At 37.3% G+C, this 11,534-nt stretch overlaps 1 protein-coding gene across 1 annotated transcript in view; it reads left to right on the forward strand.

Annotated features, from left to right (window-relative positions):
• LOC5578716 (larval cuticle protein A2B) overlaps positions 1 to 11,534 on the forward strand; it is a 43,042-nt gene that overhangs the window by 29,862 nt on the left and 1,646 nt on the right. Inside the window, exons 2-3 of the mRNA XM_001663968.2 lie at positions 10,875 to 10,958; positions 11,358 to 11,474. Coding sequence (XP_001664018.2) covers positions 10,875 to 10,958; positions 11,358 to 11,474 — 201 coding nt within the window. The remainder of the gene's footprint in view (positions 1 to 10,874; positions 10,959 to 11,357; positions 11,475 to 11,534) is intronic.

Here is an 11,534-nt window from a genome sequence, read left to right on the forward strand (position 1 = left end):
ACAGAGGTTTATAACAAATTTTGAGGAAGGAATTTGTTCCTTCGGTTAGATACAACTTATATCAATACTAGTTCATAGGTTTTGAGCAAAACAGAGCCGTTTTTCTCATTTATATGAAGGTTCCACAACGGCTCTCCAAAATGGGCCGTTTTTTTCGAAAATATGTTTAAGTCTCCTATGATCCAGGTATGAACCCAATCTATCATTCGAAATGGGCGAATGCTGGAGACAAGGCCTGTAAAGAACTTCACTTAATCGTTGATGTTTTAGAAGCTTTAAAAAAAAAAAAGACACGGACACCGTCTACAGCCATTTAGCTGCACAGACTGTAACTTAACACTAGACAACGGACAAGCATGCTCCAGTGGTACAGCCGCGAAACATTTCTGACGACAAGTTTCAATGGCTGAAGCGGGAATCGAACCCACACCTCATGACACGATGCGCTCACTGCCTGACGACTCTAACCGCTCGGCCACGAAGCCCACAAAGATATTGAACTCGATGACTGCATGATAAAAATTGAAGGTATGCTTTCAATTTATCTCTAGTAAGGTGAAAGTAATAGATTAAAACTATGTCCAAAGCAAAAAACTGAGTCTAAACAGATTGAACATTACAAATAATTATTAACATTAATGTTTCCTTCACATTTTCCTTAAAAAAAACTACCATAAAACATGAAATGGAGATATTCGTATATTTTAATGGGCCATACTGTAGTCCTTCAAGTTTTTTCGCATCTTGCACGAAAGTTTTGGATAGATTCAGTTTTTTCTCCACATCTCGAACTGAACTTTTGGGATTCCTCTTGAAAGCTTGAACTACCCGTCTGTGATTCTTAACACTATAAGGAGATCTATTTTTGCGATTTTTCGTGCATAAACACTAGTACAAGTGCGTTACTATGTGGTGAGTAGCGAATCAGGTGAAGCATGTAACCCATTTGCATGCTCGATTACTCTATCACACTCTCCATGGTCGCATGCTATACAATACATTCTTAATCTCATAGCGCGACCCGTGAATATACAATGCCGAACGCTCTGAAGGGTTCGTATCTAGCCAGCGTTGCCAACCTTCCAGATTTGTCTAGAATATTCCAGACTTTTGAGACTCCATTTTACAAAAATATTGAAAATCCAGATAAAATTTTGCAATGAAATTGTAAGGTTTTGTAATGAATTTGTTAGGTTTTTCATAAACGACAAAGGAGATACAGACTTTTCCAGACAAAATTTTCAAAATCTTCCAGGTATTTGAAAAATTACTTAGCATCCCTGTACCTAGCTTCTAATTCTCTGCTAGTCATGCCATCCATCTCAACCCGAACACGATTTCGAAACGATCTCTTCCGAGTCAGACCAAGGCAATCGTTTTACGCAGTTTCTCGTTTTAAATATATCAACTACAACACCTTTAGTAGCTTGAGAGTTCTTTCAAGACGACTTTGAACGAACGTTCAGTTTTGTCGCCATATGCATACAAATTATGCTTCTTCTCTTCAAGATGTTTGAGAAGAAGTTCGCGACCTTTAAGAGTTTCCGGCAAAACGCGACAGTATCCTATCTTTGCGATTTGGAAGGAAACCTTAATTCCCCTAATGGAGTTCAAGATCCTGTCTAAATCCCCAAAATTCGGATCAACTGTCCACGATAGGCTTCCTCACTTAAATCAAAGAGCCTGGGCTAGGGGCTGCTTCGATTTGGTGTTCGAAAAATTTGTCTAAAGTATTGAACTGATTGCTCATTTCAAAGCAATTTTCAACAGTATCCATTTCCTCCTTGGAAAAAAGCACGCATTTCATCTAAACAAGGGTCGAAAGGGGATTAATAGGTATAGGTATTTATCGCATTTTTATGGTTAAAGATTTTCCATGGAAATTTCCAACTTCGATCCTAATTCAATTCAGCCCATAAATTGACTCATGTATCCATGTATCCGGATTAGCCCCACACTTCCAACGTTCGTTACCGCTTATTAAATCTTCAGAGCCCGTCATCATTCCATGAACCCTCATCCGTGTAGTGTTTGCCATTATTGACACATCTTAGACGGAGATGTATGATAATCGACCTACTTTCATCGCCATATCGATCATCATCGGATCCTTCTTTGACCGACCGCAACATCCTTTCTTTATCGCATACACACACGTGCGTTACGCCTTACCGACCCTCAAGCCAAAAGCGTCCTATCTAACGAGCGTTGAGCAGCCATCAGACAACGTTCCTGGAATCATGTCTATGGGGGTGGCGAAACGATAAGGGTAAATTGTAAATGCCATTAGCAGGGAGAAAGGTGCTTCTCCCTGAATGGAAATTACAATCCCATTTGAGCAAAACCACCAGCCACCTCCATGACACGTTGCACAGTGTGCTATTTTGATTTTGAAAAAAATGACAAAATTCAGCAGCTATAGAACGGCTTGAAAAAGTAAGTGCTCAAATAGTGTCTAATTTTGCCTACTCTCCCAAAATCATAAAAAAATACCAGTATAAATCTGACTGAAGCTAACGTTATTTTATTAATCCGTTTGATCACGGCTGAATTGCGTCCGTTTTTTCCCTCCAAACAGTACACTGTGCATTGGTACAAACCGGAGAGTCAAAGAGTTACCTGAAATAGTAACCCAAGACCGATTGGCAGCGGTGGGGTGCACCACATGTGGGGGTGGTTGCCAACCTCAAAGTTTCCCTTGAGAAATCAATTTCATTTCGATTTCGGCAACCGCAGCCAAATCGGAACATTGGCGGATGTTCTTCGGTACCCATCTCACCTTTTACCGGTGGAAATTTACCGAATTTTGTAACGTGAATGGGGTGATAAAGAAGTTACCTACCTGAACGCCCTCCCACTTTATGTTCGCATTCCGACGCGCAAACATATCGCCATATCGGCATCTTGTGTAGTTCCGGACGACGACGACGACGTGTTGCATCCTAAGCTGCCAGTTTCAGTTTTATGGTTTGTAATTGTGGGATTACAAAAAGGGGGTTGGGTGGCTCGGGGGGTTGAAATTGACGTTTGGGGATTTATTCTTCGAACTATTTATGGAACCGCTGCAATGTAGCGTGGATTGGAGGATGTAACGGACGCAGACAGGTGTAGGAGCTCAGGAAAGAGGGGCTGTTTTCTCGAAAATGTGTTGGACGTGATGAAGTAACGATTTGGCAAATAGCGTTCGAAGGGAAGCTCTTGTGGAGGAAAATTTCAGCTGTGCTTTCTCATTTGGGTGGAAACTAATTTGATTGCATTCTGGTTTGAGAGGAATTGATTTCGTTTTGTTCGTTCAATACGCTGGAATTTTTAGCATAATAATAAGTGTTTACTCGAAGTACTTGGGAAAGCAAACAGATCATGTACATTATATGAATTTGTAAGTTACTTCTCTATTATATTTATTATGTTATTTGTTCAAACAAAATTATTGAACACAGTTCCATATGTTTGCACTAATGGCTTTTTAAGGCGCACACATTTTTCTCTCAGATAGTTTTGTGATAGCTCCAACCAGGACATGACTAGACATGTTTGAACCAAGTTCTCCAAAAGGTCTGAATTGGAGCAACTCTGTTAAATTTCGGACCCCACATGTTCTAATTCGGATCACCCTATATTTTATCGTTATTTGCAATGTAAGTAACAAAATATAACTCAGATTTGTTTAGTATCAAAGCTTATTGAACTTTTTCTGTAAGCGCAAGCATAAAAAATAAACTCAAACAAACTAGGATACGGCTTGGCTGTGGTATTGTTGGAGATGCTTTTCAAGAAACTGATTTAATGATTCCTCTATTTTTGGTGGTCTATTGTATTTCTTATTTTTTTTTTCGAAAACTTTTTCTTGATCGCAGCAGGAACAAAGAAACCAACGATCAATATTGCAACATTGTGATTTTCTACCAAGTCGTGAAAACTTTCACGGGATGGAACTCTTGGAATAGACTGAGTGCTCGTTGAAAATCAAGAGGTCCGCATTGAACCATGCCGAAAGGTCCGGGTTGGACCAGCACACATTTTGTGATTTTCAAACTAGTTGAGCACAAACAGTGCATAGACATATCAAAACTATATGGTCAGATGAAAGCTTAGGCTACGGAGATTCGATTATAAAGTAACACAGAGAGATTGGAGAATGATTGTCGCTTACAGAAGCTTGCAAACAACGCCAACCAACAGTGCACCTGAGTACTTCAAAATAATAAACTAATATATAAATCATACAAAAAAACAGAAAATAGTAAAATGTATTGTGTTAGATATAAGCAAAACGGTGAGCACAAAAACGAAACACACGATCTTTACAGTAACGCCATTATTGAGAAATGCTTGATGTTCCGAATTAGAACAGGGTCCGAATTGGACCAGGTTCCCCTAAATGTGGGTTCCCTGAAAATCGTTTCCCCGAACGCCAGTTCCCCGAGTACCCCGTTTCCCCGAAGAGCCCGTTTCTCCGAAAAGTTTTTGGCACTCATAATTGTCGTAACTCTATACAGTTCAGGGTGGTGAACGCACCGGTCATCTAATATGCACCCTTCTTTACTGGATTGGCAGTTTTTTTTTTAAGTTTTAACGTGTTTGGAATTTTTAGGCACATGGATTGAGAGGAGAAAGTTCAAATATCTTCTTATTTTGTATTGCTCATTGCGTTTTTTCTAGTTTGCCACCCTGTCATTGAAGACTATTCTGTCATATAATTAAACTGCATTATAAACGGGTTAAACTGCATTATAAACGGGTCATTCGAGGCAATCAAATTCGGGACAAAGGGTCATTCGAGGAACTGTCGTTCTGAGAAATGACATTCGGGGAATAGTATCACAATCGTCGCTTATATAGTGCATTGCCGAAGCAATTGTTCGAAGAGCTGGTGGAGTAAGGAATAGAGTAGAAGATTCATGATCTTGAGGTCGAAAGATCGATTCTCGTGTATATTTTAGTTGTTTTTTCTCTTAAGTATTTAGTAAATAAATAAGCCTCTACACTATAACAGAAATATGTTGCAAACAGGCTCCGCCTCTTGCGCTTTTTGTGTTGTTATTCAGTGCAATTGTTTGTTCATATTTTCACTAATTGGCAACTCTGATAAGTTTGAAGATATAGTTTTATTCTTGAGTTGAAGCAAACTTTTGCTGCTTGGGGTAGTTTTAATTAAAAAAAAAGCAAAAAAAACATAGTTTTGATACAAGTTTTAGCTCCCTATAGAAGGCATATTGTACCTATAGTAGCATAACGAAGAATTTTTTTTTCATTGCACAATATGAAGCATGAAATTAGAACTTTTTTTTGACATCAATCCAAAGCATCTGTTCCATTCGAACACCGTGAAACTAGTGCTACGAATAAAATAGAAATTAGAATAGTACTACTAAAAGCACAAGCAATATTAAATACAATAATATGATTTTTCGTAGGTTTCGTATTTTTCCCACAAAATTAAGTTAAAAAGCTTTCAGATGACGTAAAAATAATGCCAGAGGCTTTTTTTTGCGATTTAATAAGAATGAGTGTTCTTAGCTATGCACTGCTATTGAAGAAAAATGAGAAAAAAATTCGCTAGAAAAAATATGATTCGCATTATGGAAGTGCCATCAGGCATCAGAAGTTACACCTCATATGTAATTCCTGCTTCCAGGAATTGCTCCAACATGTCCTAGAACCAAATGCTTCAATAAGTTTTCCAACTTTTTCAATAATGATTCCTGAAGATTTTCAAAAGATTTCTCTATTAGTTCTTTTTATTTATTTTTGAGCATCTCTATACTTTTTATTTTTTCTTGAAGCTAGTTATCGATTTTCGACAGTAATATTTGAGTTTTGAGTTTTTACAGTCCCTTCAGATGAATAATTTTGTTTTTTTTTTATCTGAAACATATTTAATTTTCCATGCGGCTAACACAATAACAGTTTTGGAGCAAACTTAATACCACCATTTTTTTTTCTTCTATGTTAGGTTGATTCTGGAAAACTTTAAAATGTGTTTTTTTTGTATTACATTCTAAATAAGAATAAGACATTTGTAGTTTATAAAATAAGTCAATTTAACAAATATTTTTCAAAAATACAAAAATGTTTCATAAGTCATAGAAAACTTCCCTGTTTTATGAATTCAGGTCCAACTTATTAGTCAGAAAAATAATCATTTTGATATGAAAGCTATACAAAAATCAAAAAAAATCTAATGGGTGCCCCGTCTAATGACGGATTTGGGTGATGGATAGTTAATTTTTTCAAAGATTTTTCCCACTCTTCCTAAATGCATTTTTTTTTTAATTTCTCCATAGGTTTTGTTTAACATATGTTTTAATTTATTTTTTATCCAAACGGATGAATCTCATAGAATTGTGTTGAAGGGTTCTTTCGCGATTTCTCCATGGGTCTCCATGGGGTATCACAGATTCCTAAAAAAAAGTCGATGATTTTGAAACGACGCCTTCATGAAACTTTATGAGCTCTCCTGCAAAAGTTTTCCCAAACATGCATTCATGAATTACTCCAGGGATTAATACCTCCAGCAATATTTTGAGGAAATTAAGCAGTAATTGTTACTGGAGTCTTTTCAGAGGTTTTTTCAACGACGTTTTCTGAAATTAAAAAAAATATCCTCCGGGGATTTCCCCACAAATATATTAAGAGCTCATCGAAGCTTTTTTTCTGAGAACTTCCATGAATTTATCAAGGGGGTTTTAAAGATTTTAGATCAGAATTTCTCAAAGGATTTTAATAAGAATCTTTTCAGAGAATACTCCATAATTATCTATTGGGATTCTTCCAGAAATTTATCTGAAAAATTCCTCAATGATTTATATTGTTATTTTTTCAGAAATCACAGTGATTTTCTTTGGAATTTCTCGAGAGGGTTTATCCAAGAATTTCTCCACACACTTTTTGAAGGGCGTGTATGGTAGTTCCAACTGTTGTTTCAGTCCATTTTTTCCTGGTTTTACTAAAATTTCTTCGATGACTTAATATAAAAGATATCTGTTTTGGAATTTGACCAGGAAATTCTCAGTGGATATTTCTGGATTTCTCTACAGATTCTTGCAAAAAAAATCTTCATGTATTCCTATATGAAATCGTTCAAATATTCTTGAATAGGTCTCTCCGAGAATTCCATGAAATGTTTTTCCAACTTAACGCTATGGACTCTTTGTGAAACTAGTGCTCCTTTATAATTGTTTCCATCTACAGCAATTTATAAAGAAATACACCCTTCAATGCATTAGAAACACAACGCCTGCAAGAACTTAAACTGTTAAACAGTCAAACTTCTTTTTACGCTCACTTTTTTACGCCTCCTATTTACGCCCCCTCTTTTTACTATCCAAATTCAAACTTCGATCGCGTTCCAGAAATACCCTTATTGTACGGGTTCTCGTGGGTCTTCATCAGGCAGGAGCGTAAGTTGAAATTTTTGGGAGCGTTCAAAGAGGGAGCGTAAGTTTGAATTTGGATAGTTAAAAGAGAGGGCGTAAAAAAGGAAGCGTAAAAAGAAGTTTAGCTGTTTAACAGTTCATGTTCTTGCAGGCGTTGTGTTTCTAATGCATTGAAGGGTGTATCAAATATTATTTTGCTAGGGTTTTAAATAGTTTTACAAAACGGAAGTCGCCATCTTTAATTCCAAAATGGCGTCAGACATAGACTTTCGCCTTCTACTCATCAATCCCCTTCCAAAAATACCCATATTGCATAGGTTCCAAGTAATGTATTCAAACCGGATGTCGCCTTCTCTGATTTTCGTTCTAAAATATCCATATTGCATGTGTTATAAGTGATTTTTACAAACCGGAAGTCCACTATGGGCGATCAGGTGGTGAATAATCAAAAAAATGACTTGTTTTGATATATTTTTCTTGTACATCATTTACATTAAATTTGCACTTTTTTAATATAGGGCTTTTTGATTTTTTCTAATATTTTTAACCATTTTCTATAAAAAACAGCTAAAAAAATATAATAAACCTTCGAGCTGGTTCGACGGCCTTACAGTTGAGGTCGAAATACGCGTACCTGTCAAAGGATACAAACTCTAGTGGAATTAAATGGTATAGTACTAAATTCGGTTTTTTTCATTTAGCTACAAAATTATTCAGAGAATAAATTAATATCGCTTAATCATTTAAACCATCATTTCTATGTAAGTTCTAACATTTATAATGGATTGCATAACGTTAATCGCATAAATGGCTTGTATGCGTCATAAGTAACAAAGCTTATTATTTCACTATAGGCCCTATTCAAAAGTAAGTCTCGAAAAATTGTTGTTGAAAATAAAACATCAAATTTGTATCACAAAACGCATAAATACGACATGAGATAGAAAAATATTTTTGGCTGCCAGTCTGTATGGAACCCGCCCATAGTGAAGTCGCCAGCTTGGATTCCAAAATGGCTTAAGATTATTGAATGAACTTTTTACCGTTAAGGAGAAACACGAATAAATCCCACCTCTTTGCAAAACTCCTTAAGAACAAATGAAAAGCTTTTTATCGCTTTAAATTCTTTTTACACTCAAAATTCCAACTTACGCTCCCTCTTTGTACGCTCCAATTATTTTTACCCTTCGTAAAAAGATGTTTGGTTGTATTTCAAGCAGAAAAACAATGATTTAATGCTTTACGTGAAAAAAAAACTGATTAGACAAACGGGTGAGCCAATTGATGCATGATGTATAAAAATTCCCGTGTAACTTTTCAATAAGACTTATGTAACAATAAAGGATTGTCTCATCTCTCGCTCTCTTTCTTTTATAACCTGCAATACTTAACTTTTGGGAAATTTTTCACTATGGATCGAAAAAAAATGTTCTTGGTTAGCGTTTCATACAAAAAATGCAGAGATAGAGAAACAAAAAGAGCTTCTTTGAGAGAAAGTTGACAAGGAGAGCCTCTCAATGTTCTGTTTCTTTTCTAGATGAACCACTGCGACCAGGTTGTATTTCATCTTTCGTGATGCCTGTGTTCTTTATTAAGTGCATGTCGTTCTACTTCATTACTATTGAGAAATAATAGGGTAGTCGTTTTTTATACGGTTATCGTTCATAACCATTTTGCAAAAAGCCTCTTAAGGAAAAGATATCACTATTTATACCTTTTGAAGAAAATAGTTGAACTTTCAAAAGCGCACTCTTTGTTCAAGAGGTTCAATGCTGGTTCAATGATACCGATATTGACCATTGGTACTCTAACGTAACAAATTATTGCTTCTACTTATAAGGTCCAAACTCGTTTTTTTATGTATTAGCAAGTTTAATCACACCAGACATATTGGATCTTATTCCAGAAACAATAAAATTATTATAGAAGCTAGGAGATCTGCTATTCCACTGATTCGGAATCATTTACCTCCTAGCAATTGAGAGATAAGCACTTGAACTCGGAAAGAGCTTGTCTTATAAATTGAAACCAGGCTCAGATGCTGATTGAGTCATTTTTCAGCTTTGACCTACTCATCATCATGGTAACTTGTTACTCTCTTATACTATTCCCACCGTAGCTTATAAGTATTAACCAGAACAGCTTCAACAAGAGTACAATATGGTAGATCTTACCACGTAACGCACCTTGAAACGGAATCTACCCGCGTTACGGCTCTCTCAGTGTTAGATAGGTCCATTTGGAAAATTATGCAAGTTTTGACTGGTGATTCGCGTAGCTACAAGGGTGACATATTGTAAGCATTAGGTATGAGAATTTGAGATTTTTGCAACGCTGCTTAAGGGATCTTGAATACATCTTAGGTGCCGTCCACAAATTACGGAAGGGGGTTAGCTCAAACTTTACGATCCATATAAAATTTTGAAAATGTTCGTACGAAGAGCGTTACGGGGTGTGAGGGTCGAATATTTTCAGTTTCACCCATACGTAATTACAGAGATTTGTTTTGGAATTTCTTCAGAGATTCATTCAAGAATCCCTCTATAGATTCCTTTAGTTGTTGTTCATTGATTTTTTCTTGGTGCAATTTCAAATTAATTCTAGGGATTACTCTAGGTATTCTTCTAAGGATTGTTTAGAGCTATTCGCTATTAACACTTCAGTCGTCGCGCTTTGTATTTTGTACAACAGTGGTGAAAAAACCTCGCTTTTCGCACACAGCGTCAGCGTAGTGGTTCTTACGGTGACAAACCGCGCGACGACTGAAGGGTTAACCAATTATGTAATTTGTAACCTCATTTTAGACTATTCAACCTAAGGTACAGTACTGAACAGAATGAGATATGCATTTGCTGTTTTCATACCAAATGGTTAAGTTTGAAGACCGGAATCTCGGTTTCTTAACTCGAAACCGACTTAATTGTCACTTACACCTTTTGCGTTTGAGCCCTTCAATTAAACTCAGCAGAGAATTTAAAATATATCAAACACAAACTTTTGCGTTGTTGTATGAAAAATGGCCAGTAGGTACTTTATTCTGCCCAGCACTGTAACTTGATTCCACCTTTGAAAATACAAACTAAACAGTCCAGATTCTAATAGGATCATTATTAAAGGTTGTGTGCGTCCGTGAACTGCACATAAAGTTATTAAAACTCATAATCAGAAACAGAGTCCAAACCACGATTCAAAAAAAATCCACAATCGGATGGTCCTCTTCATGAGTAATACGTCATTTCCACGCCACTTTCAGTAGAAAATCATGGCACCTGGAATTATCGCCCGAAGGGCTACCGCACTCAACCTTGCCTCATTCGAAAATGTGAAAAACTAACGCTGCAAATTTTCTTTTTCTTCCTCTTTTCCCGCCCTATTTTCGCGTTTGATCCCACCTGAATGGTCTGTGAATGCTGTCATCTACCGCCACCACCATCCATCATCCCCCGGAAACCGGACGACGCTCCGCAATTTGTGGCTCCCGTTCGAAACCAACAGGTATTCGTCCTGCTCGCTGTCGTCGCCGTTGGCGTCCACTCAGTGGCAATCGGCGTCGCTGCACCGGTTGCCACCGTCGTCAAGGTAGGTTTGCGGGCTGTGAGGTTGATTAATGCTAAGAACCGAACATCTGGACGTCGCATCGTCGCTCAGATTGAGGTGAAGTGCGGCAAAGTTTTCCCCGTTGAAGATGGGTTAGCTGTGTGGTCCTTCGACCCTTCCTCGGTTCTCGTTGGTGCGCTAACCAAAGGGCATAGCTAAATTAATTAAAAATTCTCCTTTTCGATGACTTATCTCTGAGGAGTGCTACAAACTTTCCGCATTAAGTCGGGAACGAATCGATTAAATGTTTTAACAGAGTGATGCCACCAACATGAGCGGGGAGAAGACAATCGCCTAACTGGATATAATTTCTTTGTCAAGAAATCCGTTATCAACCACATTTAACACTTCGCTTCATTTGGTTTTATCTCTTTGCGACAGACTGAAGAATACGATCCCCATCCACAGTACAGCTACTCGTACGGAGTGCACGATGCCGTCACCGGAGACAACAAGGAACAGCACGAGACCCGCGATGGCGATGTTGTGACTGGCCAGGTGAGTTATGCAAATGGGGATTAAAGTTGGAAGTTTTAAGGTTATTCTAAGTTGTTAAGC

The sequence above is a fragment of the Aedes aegypti genome, chromosome 2 (assembly GCF_002204515.2).
Source record: "Aedes aegypti strain LVP_AGWG chromosome 2, AaegL5.0 Primary Assembly, whole genome shotgun sequence".
NCBI classification, from domain to species: domain Eukaryota; kingdom Metazoa; phylum Arthropoda; class Insecta; order Diptera; family Culicidae; genus Aedes; species Aedes aegypti.